Raw genomic sequence first — 17,973 nt, 5'->3', positions numbered from 1 at the left:
ACAGCATTAGTTGCTTAATAGTCTTTCCAAAGCACTGCATCATAATAGTAAAATAGTCTGTATCAAAATAACATTTTAAAAAAAAGAATTTACCCAATCATTTCTTTTCTCTATGGTAGATAGATACTTAACTATTTCCAAACTTTCCTTATGATTAATTCCCAAAGTTTATAATGAACATAGCAGTAGCTAACATTTTTAAGTATTTAATATGCGCTAAGCATCACTGTAAATATTTTATCTACCAACTCTTTCACTTTTATAAAGGGAGAAATGATCCTACAGCTCCTATTTCAGAGATGTGGGAAGCAGATAGAGTCAAGTTAAATAACCTGCCCAAGTGCATCCTGCTGGTGATTGGCAGAGAATGTTTAAACCAAAGACTCTTCATATTCCAAAATCTCCTCTGTGCCATGTTGAGCCCTGAGTTATACCAAGATTTACTTAAGAATCATTTGGTTAAATAAAAGATTTAGCCTATGTATGCAAATCTATATATTTAAAAATATATGAAATTAAAAATGTATAAAAGCTATGTAGTCACCTTCTCCTTGGTTCCAGTGAATGCAAAATTGCAAATTTTTCTCAAGTCCTACACATTTCAAGAGCTGCCCGTAGGTGATGGTACTGTTATATCAAGCACATGAAAACCTTTAAGAAAACAATTGTTGTCTTTTACTCTCTTTTCCAAGTGGAATGCACTGCCGTGACCTGAATCACTTGTATCTGTTGCTTTCTATGCTGTGTGAACACTTTGTCCTTAAAAGTCCAAATACTGATGAATTTTCAGCTTTATTCCCTTCCCACATACCATTTGAAGATGCGTTAGTTGGGGTTGGTCCAGGATGAGTCTGCGTCACTAACTCCTGAGAGCTGGGATAAGGTAGCAGGAGGGCAAGGGCGTCTTACATGGAGGACTGTTACCGCTTGAACACGTGAAGACCCATCTCTTTCCCTGTCTCTGTCCTCACAGAATGTGTGACACAGGAGAAGGACTATTCACTTTTCAAACAAGGGAAGGAGAAATGATCTATCAGAAGGTCCATTCTGCGACACTGGCCATAGCTGAGCAACACGAAAGATTAATGCTAGAAATGGAGCAGAAAGCCCGGGTAAGGCTCCTTCCTCGGTATCCTAACAGCTTGGGAATGAATGTCCCCGGGGGCTGGTGTTCATGGTGTTCACGTGGGCCCATTCCTGGAGTGCCTCTGGGTCTAGCCTGCTCTGGCCCCAGGAACTTGCCCCAGTTACCAAACCTCTGAGGCCCCATCTCTCACCCCTTTGATACCCTGCTCATTGTACCACAGAGGTTATTTGTGGCCACTCGTCGTGAGCCCTGTACTCCATGTATCTGCCTATTGCCTTAGACCCAAAGAGGGGGGCGTGTCTAGACAGTGAAGTGAGAGCAATCCTGTCTGTGTAGCCCAATATACACTTGTACAAGATTTCCATAGGGGCCCAAAATAACTAAAATTGAGATACCACCAGAGAGGATTTCACTTCTTTCATTTCTTTTCATCTCTTCCTTTATCATGGAGGCTCTAACATTTTAAGCTTTTTCTATCTATGTTTCAGAGCCAATAATAAAGTGCTTCGCAAAGGAGCGCATACTATTTACCAACAGAATAATTTGACTAGCATCCTGCTCTGGAGCTGTACTATAGTTTCAGGGTCTAAAAATAATTAAGTAAATAATCTGAAGAAAGAAAGTTTATACCACCATAAAGCAAAATTATAAATTTTACTACTTTGTTCAAAGAGCAGACGATGGGATGAACTTCTTTCTCCCTGCAGGAGGCCTAGAGATGCACTGAGAAGCCTCCTCATTCTCTATGAGATATATCAATAGGCCTATTTCCATTTAAGAAGATGAAGTTTATATCTAGTATTATTTTTTGTTTCTAAAATTCTATGAAATAGTTTGAGGTATGAAAGAAAAAGAGAAAAATTCGCTAAGAAAACAAGTAGTTTAACAAATAATCTTATGCTGTTCTTAATGCATATTTTAAACGTGTTTCTGATTTCCCCAATTCTACATATATATTTGTATCTTTCCATCTGGGATATGGTCAAAAGAGCCTTCCTAACTCCTGGGGGTGGGAGGGGGAGGTAAATCCTGCATGCACAGGCCATTTGACCCTCCGTAGGAATGGATAAGTAGCTTGAGCATTTTGGAGATTGATATTAACTGTGAGATTGTTCGAGCTTGTGAGACTTATCCTTCTAGAAAGATTTGGGTTAAATTTAAACCCTGGTAGCAATTATCAAATTAATATGACATTTTCCTAGTGATTCCAATCAAGTGAAATACTAAAACTACCAATTTCCCATTATTTGAAAGGCTTGTGCATTCATTATCAGCCTATATTTGCAATCTATTGATGCTCATTTTCATCCAAAATTGAAGATTGTGTTGTCATTTGCTGTTAGTTAACAGTTGATGTTCTTATAGTTGTCCGAAGCAGGCAAATTCTCATAAGGAGAGAGATTTAAAGTACATTTTCATGAAGGAAATATAGAGTGCTTCATGCAACCATGGTCATCTGCCATGGTGGAGAGCACTCAATGTGGGTCCTCCACCAACTTCCCAGTTCAACCATTCCCTAGCTGGGGAATCCTTGACAAATTACTTAAGCTCTGTGTCTTATTCTTCTCTGTCTGTAACATGGGCACATAGTAGGTCTATCCACTCATTTCTTATGAGGTTTCTATATAGCAACTTAGTCTATATAAAGTGCTCAGAATTGTACCAAGCATGTACACCATCTCATGGAAGTGTTTGTTCGTATGAAGGTGACTTGGGAGTGATTTTGAATAATTATAAGGCTTACAGTAATTGCAAAAACAGTACATTATTATTCCCAACTGTGGCGATATGTCATCTCTTACACACTTTTAAATATGTCTAACCATCTTGTGACTCACACACATACAAAAAAAAATTCCAAAACAAAACCTAACTCACATTAGTGGTTGCTATCGTGTGTTTATCATGATTTGTACCACTGAGAAGCACACTGGGGAAGTGAATCAAGCAGTTGCTGCTGAGGACTCAGGGATAGTGGGTCCACTCACTAGAACCTCAGGAGTAGATGACCCCTGGATGTGGGGCCTGACACTCAAGAGATAAGAGAAAATGCAGAAGATGTTCCAGTACAGGTCCACTGAGGCTCCATCCTGAAACCACACATTTCTAGAAATCGCAGAAGCAGACTTCATCACTTGGTGCACACAAGAAAATGGAGCAAACAATTTCATTTATAAAGTCTTGTGAAGGCTAATGTTAGCAAAAATTTCTATACCTCAAGTTCATTCTTCAGAGTAGGCTCAACTAGTGCTTTTCTGAGGGCTGGCTACCTCAACTTGGTAATTGCCTCAATTCCCCAAATTCTAGGATCATAATTCTAGGACCTGATTTTCAAAACACAACATTTTCTTTTAGATACTTTCTATACATGCACAAAACTCTTAAAAAAGAAGTTCCAAGTATGAAAGAGTATTCACTCTAATTCCTCATTTTTATTTAAAGTAAGATGAAGACCTGTGCTATCCAGGAGATAATAGTGTAGCCCAGGAATGGTCCCACAAAGCTTATCTAAGATGTGAACATGCTGCATTTCATTCATTTTGTGTCTAGTAGGAAGCAAGGAGATACTGCTAATTGACTTTCCAGTTTTAAAACCAGACCATGTGAGATTGATATGGATCCGGTAGCAAGTGCTTATGTATTTTAACGAGATTTAAATGATTTTATAAGATTCAATTACAAAGATCTATAAAGGTAACCAAGGCCTCAAACATAGTTGTGCAGTTAATTTAAAGCATTTACTTTTATCCTTTTAAAGAGAGATCATTGAAGAGTGTTAGTGGATTTGTAAATTTAAGGAAAAAAAAATTTCAATGAGAATAATGTCTCAATACGCATTTCTCATTGTATGTGAGCTTTTCATCACTGTGAGCAAAATACCTGACGAAAGCAGAAGGAAGAGTTTATTCGGGGTTCATGGTTCTATAATCAGCTGACTTCATGCTCCGGGCCTGAGGTGAGGCAGAGCTTTGTGGCAGAATGGCACAGTGGAGGTGGACAGAAGCTCAGGGCTGCCTTGGAGCAGAGGGAGGAGAGTCAGAGACAAACATGACCCCCAGAGGTACACCTTCCCCCACACCCATGACCTGCTTCTCACCACACCCCACTTGCCTACAGTAACCACCCAGTGAGTCCATTCAATTTATTAATCCATCAAATGGCTTCATGCACTGAGTGGGTTACAGCTCTCCCGATCTAAGCAGTTTACCTCTGAACATTCCTGTAGTAACACGTGAGCATTTTCAGGGGACACCTCATGTCCAAAGCATGACAACCACAAGAAAAAGAATTCACTATGATCTTGCAACATCACGTTTTAGGAAACCTCATTTTGCCCGTTTAAATAAGCTTCCTTCGGGGCTAGGGATGTGGCTCAAGCGGTAGCGCGCTAGCCTGGCATGCGTGTGGCCCGGGTTCGATCCTCAGCACCACATACCAACAAAGATGTTGTGTCTGCCGAGAACTAAAAAATAAATATTAAAAATTTAAAAAAAAAATAAAAAAAAATAAATAAGCTTCCTTCTTGGATACCATACGAATAAACGTATTTTGATATATTTCCATAATCTCAAACAGGTCATATTTCTATTCTTGCATAAAGAAGCTGATATCTAGAAAAATACCCCCCCTTATGAATAAAACTATGTATCTCTTACTAAACAGTACTAGACAAAGAAACTACTAAGTTGGTAAGGATATTAAAAACGTGTGTTTTGATTTCCTTCACTGAGAAAGATAATGAAACGATTAATATTAACAGACCCAAAGTGTTTTAGGTGCAGGTTGACTACTTATTAACTATGCACAAGATGATGATGTAATTATCCTGCCCAGTGCCACAGGGAAAAACAAGAACAGGGAATTTCCTTGAGTGGTGCACAATTTTGTGGGATCAATCTACCTGACATCTTTTGATTTCTTGAAATAGCAAGTTTTTCCATATCTTAAGACAACTATGGATAAGACATCACCATCAACAATTTTTAGTAAACAATAATAAAATTATCCCTCCGTGTGTCCACTTTCTCCTGGCAGGGAGCCCAGCTGACTTCCTGGGTGATCAACCCATTGGAAGCCCCCTCAGGGAATCCCCCCAGAGACGACTCCTGCAGGGTTAGAGGACCCCACCCAATGCTGCTCTCAGATGCACCACTACAGCATCCCACTCCTGCATCCACGAGAGGGTCACAGAGTGTGACAGGAAGGAGTGGGACAACCTTAAGCTGTCCATTTTTAACCCCACGCCTGTCTTGCTTTAAAAGAGAGCTTTGTTTTAGGGGTGTATGGGGAAATTAAGTCAATGGAACAAATTTTAAACTGGATCCATTGCAGAGAGATTACTGACATTCCCATCATTGAGGAAATTATTAAAGCGAGAATTTGTTTCCATTTCATAGAGGTCACTCTCATTCTTCGGAATGGCTGAGGGTCTTCAAATTCTTCTGCCCAAAGACACTCTGCTGTGCTCCTGCCACATTGTCCGGGGATAGTTCGGACTTTCATGGGGAGGCAAACCACTAGAGAAACCTGCACAGAAGCCCAGAAGCCCGCTGTGAGTTCAGCCTGTTGGGGTTGAGCTCAGGTTGAAGTCACCAGAGTCAACAGAGCCGCAAAGGGCCCCCCATAATTTAATCTTGACATTAGTGGATGTGCTAGACACCCATACACAGACAGGAATGGTGTGAACAAAATTTTGTTTTTTTTTTATGTTCTTAAAAGCTTTGCGGCGGTTATGAAATGTTCGCAGGCAGAGAGCCGCTGAGAAGACAGGAGGGAAAGAAAAAGGTGTCTTCCTGATAGCTTAAAAAATCAGCTACATAAAAGAAAGGGGGATTTTCAAATTTGAAAAAGTATTTGAAGCTAAACAGCCTCACATAATAAGAATTAGCTTTTTTTTTTTTTCTGGTAACAACATTGAGGATGCTCCTGTTTTTCCTGAAATTCCTATCTCTTAGCAGAAATGTCCTGTGTACAATTTAAGGACAAATAGCACTAGTGCCATTGAAATACCAACAAATGGCAAGGCTGCATCCACTGCTTTACAGAATCCCTCTGCAGAACTTGCCAAGTGTGACCCTGTGACCACCCTACGCACTGGTGGACAGAAAGAGGACCACCAGAGTCTCACATAAAACTCCTTCCCTGGAATCAATAAGTGTTTTATTATTATTATTTGCTAGCTGACATTCCATGTTTCTTATTAGTAGAAATGTAAAGGATTAAAAGCAGGTCAGTTTCACACATTTAATAAAATAAAAAATGGAAAAAGCCCCCTTTTCAACAACTGTGAACATTTGGTGCCATGATCATTTTAAAATGAGTCATGCCCTTTTGTAATGTGTAGTGAAGGAGTTTCTAAGAAGCCCCAGCACCCTTTTCCTCTGCCCCCCATCGGCAGGTAGAAGTGTGTCCAAGGACACAGGCAGCTCAGAGGAGGAGGAAAGGAGCCCCGGGGGAGAAAGGAAAGGACAGAGTGGAGCCAACTTTAGCTCACATCATCTACACAGTGACTAGAAATTAAGTGGGCCGTCCTTCTCCAGTCTCACTTCCCCACGAAGCGGGCATTCTCCAGCAGGGAAGGGCTCAGTCTGTTCGGCACAAGCCGCACGTCTGATCTGACGAGGAGAACTGCAAGTACACTGATTCTTCAGAGTTCTGCTCAGCATCTGACTGCTCAGTGTAATCAATAATAATCGTAAGACAAGGTTCTTGAGTAGTATTGACAATGATTCACTCCCTGCTGGAGAATGACACTCACATATTTGTGAAATTTTCTTTTATTTGATAAACACTGGTTGTAATGAATCAACGCAAGCTCAATTAGAACAAGTTATTGTGATCAATGATAAAAGTGGACCCGTGAGACTAATTAATCAATTCACTTACTGCTGTTCAGTTTCTGAACACTAAGGAAAATTCATTCTCTAACTACACACACACACACACACGCACGCACGCACGCACACACACACACGCACACACACACACATGCACACACACACACGCACACATGCAAACTAGGTTTCTTCATTAATACACAATGAGGTGGAAATGTTGAGAGGCCACATACAATTTGTCTGGTCAGTGGTTCCATAACACAATGGAAGAATAAAAAGTTCCTTTAGGTCATGTTCTCTGTTCTTAAAAGTTGTTCTGCATACTCCAAGTCACTTCAGAGAATGCCTTATGTGTATTTCTTATATTTAAGCAACTAGAGCTACAAATGCATTAAAAAAATGACTGTTTGATAAAACAGAGTCCAACTTCCCTGTTAAAAATAGGTTTGTTTCTTTTTTTTTCTTTTTTCTTTTCTTTTCTTTTTTTTTTTTTTTTTTTTTTTTGTGGATGGAACCGAGCAACAAAAGGACACACACCATGGGGCTTTCTTAATAGAAAAGAACAGCTTTGAACAGTTAATCAAAATCATGTAACTCTCTGACAAGTACACCTAAAACCCAGTGCATTAGACTCCCTTTTTGGAAATGCTTTAAAACAGAAGAAAAATAGTGTAAGCTCCCCATGGGTAAACTAACATCTAAAAGTTGATGTTGGCGTTTCACCAAAGAATAATCAACATGCTTTCCCTGAACGCCACCGAAGCTGTCAGCTCCCCGTTCATGGTCAGTGAAAGCTCAGAGGTCGCAGAAGCAGAATCCCATGGTGGTCAGTAAGAGATCCTGGAGGAAGGCTAACCAGGGCTGTGCAACCTGGGGCCAGTCACTTGCCGTCTCTGTGCTTTTTGCTGCCTCTTCTTAAGAGGTTGAGTGGAGCACAATAATAATATCTACTTCACAATGTTAGAATACCACCTGGGGTTAAAGAAAAGCTCAATAATCATTAACTATCTCATGAAACAGATGACAAAATAATTAGCTTTATTTTTAAATGGTGAAAATAGTTTTAATCACTACTGAAAATTCATCTCAGCTTTCATTATGCATATCATTATGCATATAGATTTTATATATTTAAAATTTAAAAAGAGGAAAATTTTGATGTAAAACATGAAGTTTAATGCTTAACATGTATGCATTCATCATGATTTTTATATTCAAAGAGTAGCTCTGTAAATGCATCTACTTACCAATATAGATGATCCAGAGAAAGAGATATGCATTCAGGAGACAAATACATCAATATTTATATATATATATTTACATTTATATAAGTATGCTTAAAAGCATTGTTGTCTATAATAAGAATATAATCTAAAAATATTTATGTAGATGTTTGTAATGATTTCTGTGGTTATTCTAAAGCTTGGCTTTTTTCATAGTACCTGAAAATATTTTGGCCAATGCAGAATTTTAGAATATAAATAATAACACTTGTTTTATATCAAGTTTAATGCAAATACTACTCTGCGAAGTTCAACTGGATGACATCCAGCAACTTCCACTCAATGACTACGTAGATCACATTTTATTTGTTATCCTGGTACAAACTCAGCAACGTGTCTTCTAATTCCTTTCCATTTATCTTGAATAAAATGGAAGATTAAGTGTGACGTGTCCCCTATTGAAAATTAAGCCAAGTCTGTGAGAGTCCAATTGTCCGTAAACCTTCAGACTTGAGAGAAGGCCTTTAGTGGAGGCAGGCAGGGCCAAGTGCGGCTGGCCTCAGGTCCCTGGGTCTCCGCTCCAGCCAGTCTCACGTTCAGGAGCTTCTTTCCAAGGAGACCAGGTGTTCTCAGCTGCAGTGCACTCGGGGGCGTTCCCTGACCACGTCACACAAGCTCCTTTGACCACTGACACACATTTCACAAGTCACCTTTGCACTACTGCTTGACAGTGTTTCCCTACCCAGTCCCTCCCACCTCGGTCACACGGGAACATGCCGACTGTGCTCCAAGAAACATTTCCCTACGCCCTCTTCATGCAGAGAAAGCCTTTCACAGCTTCTATTATGTGCACACGTATACACACACACACACACACACACACACAGGAATACTCTGCCCCTGCGTTGCCCACTCTCCCCACCTTCCCCGTCACACTGACAATTTGTCCTTATGCCTTTTCTTGGGTTTTGTGCTTCTACTTAGCTCTTAGGGCGAGGTACAAATATGTGTCCCTGACTTCATTGTCATTCCTTTGATGGCTCAATTTTGACAAATTTCTGTGTCTTGACTCATTCCCATAGACACCTCTACTGTGCCACCTCTCCCAAGCAGTGGTGGCAGTAGCAATGCAGCAGTCTCTCCCAGGCACCTCAGGTGTGAAAAACACTGTGCTTCTCACTCTAAAAACACATTTTCTATGACATTTGTCACACTCAAAATAGAATACACTAACTCGAATTTAGAGATAAGGAAACTCCGAGACTGAAAACAAATTGAAGTACTTTGCCTGCGGTCCTACCACTAGGCAGCTGAGGTCCCTCTCCAGGAGCGGTCAGCTGACAGTGATGCTCCTGTCCTTAGGGCTCTAGTCCTGCCCACAGGCCGCGGGAAAGAGGCGCTGGACATCCTGCCTTGGTCCTGTGGAATTCGGGTGGGCGTTGTCCTCAGCTCACCTGCTCCTGAAGATGGGGGTGCTGGTGGCAACTTCAGAGCGAGTTCTGTGATGAGGGAAGAACAGCTCTGCAGCCTCGGAGGCACTGCTGGGGCTGTGCTCCGTGAGCAGAGGCATCGTCCCTCTGCACCTTCTGTCCTCTCTGGGAAGCCGGGATGGCATATGGATGATTTATGTGGACGTTCGGTGGGATCGCATGTGCAACCAGCTCACACATTGCCAGGCAATAAGTGAATGAATCACAGCTGTTGATTCATAAATGCTGAATTTCATCTCTCCCAAATGTGTAGATTTGTGTCACAATGGCTAACACAAATTTCTAGGTCATCACTAGAGAGATGCAGAGTGAAAGGAAGTGTGTGTGTGTGTGTGTGTGTGTGTGTGTGTGTGAAGCTGTGGAGGAAACCAAGGGTCTCGTGCATGCTAGACCAGCGCTGCTCCACCACCAAGCTACGTCTCCAGCCTGGGCAGTTACCTTATGTACAGGTGAATTTTGGGAAGGTAAATAGATGAATACAAATTAATACTAATGCTCATCACAGAGGGAAAGTCTCAAAACAGCAAGGTGGAAAAAGTAATAAGGTAACCCAAATTATATATATATACATACACATACATACACATATTTATTTATTTGGTAGAACCACAAAGAGGGGCTGGTAGCCAGGACCATCACAAAAATAGTTGTCCCTCCCCCTTCCGGGCGATGCAGGTACTCTCCAAGTTCAGGGCTGGATTGTCCCACATGGCAAAAAGCTGAGGAGGAAACTCATCTTTCTCAGGAAAGATCAGCATCCAAGTCTCAACAGCTATGGGCTTGTAAGGCTGTTTGCTGTACAGAACTACTTGAAAAGTCAGTAGGAATGAAGGTTGTCAAAGAAATGCAAAGCCTGCGTGACTCCAAAAGAACTGCTTCCTGACCACTACCCTTTCAACCAGGAGGCATTAAGTTTCCTGAAGTTCAGGAGAGAGGGGATATGCATTGCAGCAGGAAATGCTATGGACAGCTCTCTTTGATATCATCTACAGGTCTCAGATGTTTACCAATAAATAAATCTGTTTTATTATTTATTGCATAAATGGGAGTGATCAAAAGCAGCCCAGCCCAGCCTTGTTCATATCTTTATGAGAGTCCTGTAAATATCTTTGTGTTTTCCTTTCTCATTGTCTTGAGGAAGGCAAAGTCCTTATACACGTGAGTAAGTTCGTGAAGGTACTATCTCAATTTCTGTGTAGTTCACTCAGAACATAAATAAAGGTACTATCTTAATTTCTGCGGAGCTCGCTTGGAGCAAACAACCATGCTCTTCGGCTGTGGGCTGGCTCTGAGAGATGTGCAACCCTCAGAACAAAAATGTTTTCACTACTCTCTGGACCTTATTGAACTGTGATCTCTACTCTTTTTGGATACAACAAATAAGTGACTTCTGATTCATTGCTCAGTATTCCAGAGATCTAACAGTTGTTTCAAAAGAATGCAACAAAGATGGGGTTAGAGCCAAAAATGGTAGAAAGTTTGGGCAAGTGTCTCAGAATCCATTAAATGTTTCTGTATCCAGTTGATTTCTGCATCTGCACGGAGGCACTCTTTCTGAATCTTGAGCCTGTCTATGCAAATGGAGAAGCAGAGAATGTGGCCTGCAGGAAAGAGCCCACAGTTAATGCTGAGGGAATTCTGCAGGATTTTGTAGTTTTGTTTTGTTTTGTTTAGCAATTTTTAACTAATGCCACCATAAGGACTAACACAGATCATCCCAGAGAAGGAACAAAGTAATTTGACAGACATAGGTCCACCTTTAATTTCTTAAAAAACACAATAATTGCTTAGAAATGATCTCACAATGCATTTTTTCTCTTTTTTGTATAAAAACATAGACATTTGTTCTCATTATAAATATAGATTTTCCCATCTTTTTTTATATATTTACTCTTAGGATCCTAAAAATCCTCCAGGTCATATTGAAGCAATGTTCTTTCAATTAAGAAAGTACTATAATACCATAGTAACTTAAAGCTTATTTTTGTCTTGATACTTTCACCTGAAGCCTGTTATAATATGAAATAGTTAAGGATGATTATATATATTCTTGTTGAATTCTTTCACCAAGAATTTTATCAGGAGTTTAAAATGAGAACTAATGAAATTCTCTAATAAAAGTTCTTGAACCAGTGAGACCTTGTCTCCATCACTGTTCCAGTCAGAAAGGTTTAAAGTCCCATGGCTTAAAGTTAACAACAAAGTTAAAAACCACTGGACAAATCAGACAGATGCTACATTTTCTATTAGACTGTCCGCAGCACAGAAGACTTACATCAGTTTGATAAGAATGCCAAAACAAAAGATCACAGACTGGGTGCTTAGCCAACAAGTTCATTTTCTAACAGTTCTGGAGACAGAGTTCAAATCCACATTGCGGAGGGGCTAGCTCCTCCCGGTGTCTCTCCTGGGCTTGCAGATGGCTTTCTTTTTGCTGTGTCATTTCACAGTCTTTTCACTGTTCACATTAATCCCTGGGGTCTCTTCTTCTCATATGAAGACCTTTTTTTGATTAAGATCTTAACTTTATGGCCTCCTCTAACCTTAATTAACCTATTCAAAGACCCTGTCTTCAATGGAGTAAGGGCTTCAACACAAAAATTTCAGGGACGCTATTCAGTCCCTCGCAGTGCTTCGTGCACAGCAGGCATGAATGGTGACTGACCCTCTGGTGTCGAGGACGAGGCCTGGGATGTAGTGCACAAGATGCATAAAGATCCCCAGAAAATCCACAGTCCGGTTTTAAACACAAAATCTTTTTCTGCAACTAAATATGAAGGTAAGATAAAGAGAAACCAAAGAAACAAATGAAGAACTAGATACCATACAAGGGCTTCTAGGGCTTGACAGCGTGAGGAGGGAGAACTAGAGGAACACGGGGTGATCCAGGTGGACACTGCATGGAGGGAGTTATTCCCCAGAGGTTTCCAGTTATTTGTTTCCAGCAAACAGAATGTTTGTTGTGTTTCCATAATGTTTAAGACTGATCATTGGGGGGGCAGGGGATATTTCCCAGAACAGAAAAAATGGAAGGAAAATCACTCTCATCAAATTTCAGAAAGATCTATTGTATGCTAAGTAATAAACAAATTATAATTCATTAAAAAAGAATAGTTAGGCAGTAAACAGAACTGTGATTAATAGAAGATTCATTTTATGAATTAATTGATGCTATTAATGGACATAAGCTAAAGATTTATGTGTTTAATTAAGTTTGGGCCTCATGTGGGAAACTGGCTTTAAAAGCAAAAAAGCCTTTTCTCCCACTAACACTCTCATAAAATGAGGCTTGTCTGTGTTCTTGGGGAGCAGGGGTGATGAACTTCAGTCCTGGTGTGTCCTTCACACGGAGCCCCATGCACAGAAATTCTCCAACCATCACGGCAGGGTAGACTGGATATGCAGATGTTAATCACGTCCCAAAGAGTCCAAACTTCTGCCATATGAAAACCCAGATTCACCTTCTCCTTAGCTCCTCCCACAATGGCAGGAGGATGCTGAGGAAAGTCTACCTATGCTTGTTCATAAGGAGGAAAGCTTGCAATATGCCAAATTCTGGAAAATGTAAGAATTGGTTGCAAAGCTGCTATTTGGAGCCATCTTTTTTAAAAAATACCCTCGATAATGCCAGACTTCTAAGTGGATGGAGGATAACACTCTGTGACTAGAGATAGAAGAGAGAGCAGTTCTGGAAATGTCTTTCCACCAGAAAAAGTAAAATCAAATTGGCACCTTCAAACTCTGACTACACCTTCCCTTAAAATGTAAAAATGATGGCTTTGTGTGGATTTAAAGGGCCTGTCACCTCACACCAGGTGCTTTCCTGACAGTAATCTCATATGAAGAGTCCCACCGGATGCTAGATAAGGAATGTGAAATTGACCATGGGTGGGGCTGGGCACTGTGAGAGTCCAAGGCTAGATTTGACAGAGATGACCTTTAAAACTCCGATTTTTGCCAAGTCAGGAATAAAGTAAGGGAGAATATGACAATTTTTATTCATTAGAGAATTCACATTGTCTATCAAAAAGCCCGTGTTTGCTCAGGTGTCCGAGAAATGTATACAAAGATCAAACCCATCCACTTCTCTAAGGTTTTTAAGACCCGGTATGAATCAATAAAAATGAATCTTTTTGACACCTTCAGTGTGAACTACTGTTTTGTTTGTACTTAGCATATGCCTGAGCAAGTGATGTGATATGTGCGAGTCCCTTCTGCTATCCTTAAAATGTATGTTTCAAATAAGAAAAAGCACCTATCTTTTATTACCATTTCTTCGAGAAAAAACTTGATTAATCTGCATAAGTTCCCATCATAGGAGCAAGAAAAAGATGTTTGAGAGAAGAAGACATTGTCCGAGGGAAGGAGTGTTAGGAAGGGACTAAAATGCAGAAAAATGATTCCCGGGTGTCGTGTTCTGGGGTATCTGATTCTGAAGAGCTTACAGCTTCATGTTTTGAGGGGGTTTTGCCATTCTTTAAGTTGTAGAAGGCTGAGAGTAATGCATGTAGCTCTTGTTCACAGAAATGCAAATTAATTTTTCTGGTGGAATACAGTTGATCATCTATCTCCCTGGAATTTTGCTGGCATTCCTGATTGATTGGCTCTCAGCCTTTGTGAGCCAATTTTGGGTGGAATCAATTGACTACCTAATACTCCCTTCCCAGTTAATGAATTTAATTGGGTACAAGTGTTAATTTCAAAACTTTGGAGTAAAGACATTGCTTTTTAAAAATTGCCCTTAAGTCAGGAACGGTGCTGGCATCTAGAACCGATTCTACTCTCTGCTACTCAAATTCAGTCCTCAACAAAACGGATTCCAGTTAAATCTCTTTTCTTTCTCTCTTAGCTTCAGACAAGCTTGACGGAGCCCATGACTTTATCCAAATCCATCTCTCTTCCTCGTAGCGCATACTGGCATCACATCACGCGTCAGAACAGCGTTGGAGAAATCTACAGTTTGCAAGGCAAGTAACTTTAAAAACAGCCGAGCAGCCCTGACTGCCATCAGCTTCCCAGGTGGACCAGCAGTCTTGCAAATTGCTCTGCATTTGCAGGGCTCCTTTTCCTCCATTTTCATTTATCGGCTGTCACTGGCCACAGTGGGAACTCCGAGAGACACAGTTGCCTTTTAAAAGCTGTAATTTCATACGCTTGTGGTAAAAATTATTCCAAAAATTACTGTGAGAGCTAAGGATCCAATTTGGCACAAGACCTTGACAAAACACATTATCAGGAGCTAAAAGCTAATGCTGAGATCTGTTTCATGCTGTGTTTTACAAAGGAATTCTATTTTAGCATCTTTTTCCCTTAACAGGATTAAGTACCAGCTCAGGACTGACTTCAGGCTCAGTAATAACAGGCTGCATAAACCTCCCCACAGAAGTTTTGAGGTTCAGAGAAAGCCTCAACCAGGAAACCCTTCAGGGAGGGCGTGGGGGAGGGGGCCAAGTGTATACACAGTGCTTCTCTATTTCCCCTGATGACTAATTAACAATATGGGAATGACTTGTGAGGTGTCAAGTTAATAGACAGCGGATATTTGATCAAAAGCAGCAGAAACCTCTGCTCAGGAGTTGCTTCCTATGCCTTCTCTTTGGTTTTAAAATGAATAATATTTTCCTTCAAATAAAAGGTTGGGCTACAAGCAGTTGACTAACAGCTGACCCACACTGGAAGAGGACTTTGCTTTCAGCCTAAGAAAAATAAGGCTGAAGTGCACATTTACTCATCTAGCAAACAGTAACTGCACATCAGAGGCTTCAACATAACAGGCAAACACTTAATACCTGGTGAAGCAATGGCCAGTCATGACCTTGAGCGTGGTTAGGCATTCCAAGTGTTGGCTCCTGCCAGACATTAGCTTTTGTCTGTATGAACAACACTAAAGGTTTTGCAAAAATTCTATGATAAGTAAATTAACATAATGTGAATGTGTTTGAGAGCAATGTTCACTTTTCAAAATTTGAAGCGTAGACCAACAGAATTTGATCCATGAGAATGTGTGGTTGAAGAACTATTCCACCAGGAAAGGTAGTTGGAATGATTTTAGCCACTTCCTGAAGGCAAATGCATTTTATATTTCAAATGGCCCTTTACAGTTGTAGTTTAAAGGGTCTTCTATGGCCAGTTTGATTACCTGTAATGATTGTATTTCAGACACAGTTGTTGTTTTGTTGTATTGTGTAGTTTTATGAGAAAAAAATGATAAAATAAAAATTAGAGGATTGGGAAAAGCAAAGGGAACTGGTTTGGCGGTTTTAAGAATGAGAAAATGAAGAAGCTTCTCAGATCTCTGCTTGCTTCTGCAGAGAGCAGAATCCCACAGGAAAACTCTGAGTTATGATCTTGTCACATTAATTTTTCCCTTCCCTGTGACTAGAATGAGAATATTCACTTAAAGTATAAAATTTAGTCATAAATATACATATGTAAATATTGATATTCACTCAAAGAAAACTAAAACTTTGGAATATTTGAATGAGGAAATTTAAAACATCAGATTTCTAAGCAAACAAAAGTATGAGGTGAATAGAAATAGGAATAAATTTTCAATGAAATAATAACTTTGGTTTTTGTCAATGGTTTGGTATATATTTCAAGTAAACAGGAGACAGTTGTTTTGATGGTAGCAAAATTGAGACTTTTCTCTGAAGAGAGAGCTGACATTTAGACTGAAATTCGACTTCAAAGATCATTTCACACCCATCCAAGAAAGATACTGGAGTGTGTTAAAATAGCTTAGAACTTTGCCCAATACCCTTAAAGGACGATCTTAATTTACCTATTGAGCAAGAAACGCTAACTGACTGGAATTCTCTATGAGGTGTCTGATATGAATTTCCAGTAAAGCTAGGGCTTATTAAAGAAATGCCTCATCAGTTTCAATGAACAATTTAGTTACATGGTCTCAGGATCACACATTTCTCTGGTTGGTGGGTGGGTTTTGTGTAACAGAAAATATACATTGACTAAAGTGATTACTGTGTGTCAAATATATAGAAAATGTATGCAGATTATACTTCAATGTACTGTGGGTTGGCTTTTTGCATTACATTTTTCTTTGAACACTACATTTTGCCATTTTGTATATCTCTCATTGTTACACAGAAAGATTGATATAAAGATGTTGAGGTGTGGGGAAGAAGGGAGGTAGAGAGGAGGTAGATGGACAGGTAGTAGATAAAAAATAGACGGAGATAGAAACTGGTTAGTGATGCTTTGACAATGGTGGTGTTTTGTGGTCTGTTCTTTTGTGGCAGACAAAATTAAGAGGCAGACAAAAGTCTCAGTAGTGTTTTTACTGGGACTAGGCCTCATGGAACCAGGGTAGAATAAAACTACTGAAACAAAGAAGAAATAAAACAGAAACAGTGAACCTCAGCCCTCTTTCATGCAGGTTGACATTTTTTCCCACAAAACTGCATTTATAAGCATGGCTGCCTTGTGTCTCACTTCCCTGTGCTCCTTGAAGTGGCCTTGCTTTCCTGACCAAGAGAACACAGGGGGCTAACGATCCCAGTGCGCTTTGTGGATCAGGTGCACACCTGGCTGTGGGAGTGTTAGGTCGAGGAGTAAGCCTCAGGTGACTTGGGAGACGCAAGCACATCTGCAGAACTGTCTCCTCAGAGCTTCATGCTCTTTCCTGCCAGGCTGAGATCAGCGTGGATTCAGAGTTCCTACTAAGGAGTGGGTTAAGTGAATTCCGAATGGATGCTTTCATTTGGAAGGTAAAGGAGAAATATTTTGCATATTCATTTAATAGATTGAGATTTATGAATACATGGCACACGCACCAGAACCGGGACAACAAATCCAGTCTACGCTAGCACTTACCTGTAACCTCCGTTGCCTGTCACCCTCAAACTTCACACTCGACTGGGTTTTGCTGTATTCATCTCTGTTCTGCATTTTAGATAGATTGCCAGATAGATACTCTTTTAAAGCAGACGTATCGATACTGAGGTGCTGCACTACCTGAATGACTGGAGAATTAGTACCACAGAATTAGTACCACTCCCAGAAGTCTCCTCTGAAAGAATAAGTTATTATGGTCTCCCTGGTGTATTCTAGGAGTCAGGATCAACAGAGTGAGAAGAGGAATCATTCACTTCTCACACATACCCGTTGCCCTGGTACTAGGCCACTGCTGTTCACGATCTCTACCCTTGTGTCTCCAGTAGGCTCATTTATGCCTTCTCTTCTTGCAGAGTGATAAACACCTTTCTTTTTCTTTTTGCCAGAAAGTAGAGATTGATTGGTATTAGGAGGTACTTTTCTGTTTATATTTTATTAACTTCCTGTGCACCTATGAAAAATGTTTACATCACACATGT

General features: G+C 40.3%; 1 protein-coding gene across 1 annotated transcript in view; it reads left to right on the top strand.

Moving 5' to 3' along the window:
• Window positions 1–17,973, top strand: part of Dok6 (docking protein 6) — a 366,478-nt gene that overhangs the window by 284,491 nt on the left and 64,014 nt on the right. The window contains exons 6-7 of the mRNA XM_026388691.2: window positions 974–1,112; window positions 14,487–14,604. Coding sequence (XP_026244476.1) covers window positions 974–1,112; window positions 14,487–14,604 — 257 coding nt within the window. The remainder of the gene's footprint in view (window positions 1–973; window positions 1,113–14,486; window positions 14,605–17,973) is intronic.

The sequence above is a fragment of the Urocitellus parryii genome, chromosome 13 (assembly GCF_045843805.1).
Source record: "Urocitellus parryii isolate mUroPar1 chromosome 13, mUroPar1.hap1, whole genome shotgun sequence".
In the NCBI taxonomy this organism is placed as follows: Eukaryota; Metazoa; Chordata; class Mammalia; order Rodentia; family Sciuridae; genus Urocitellus; species Urocitellus parryii.
Note: the sequence above shows the minus strand (reverse complement) of the source record. Positions and strands in the feature narration are given on the sequence as shown.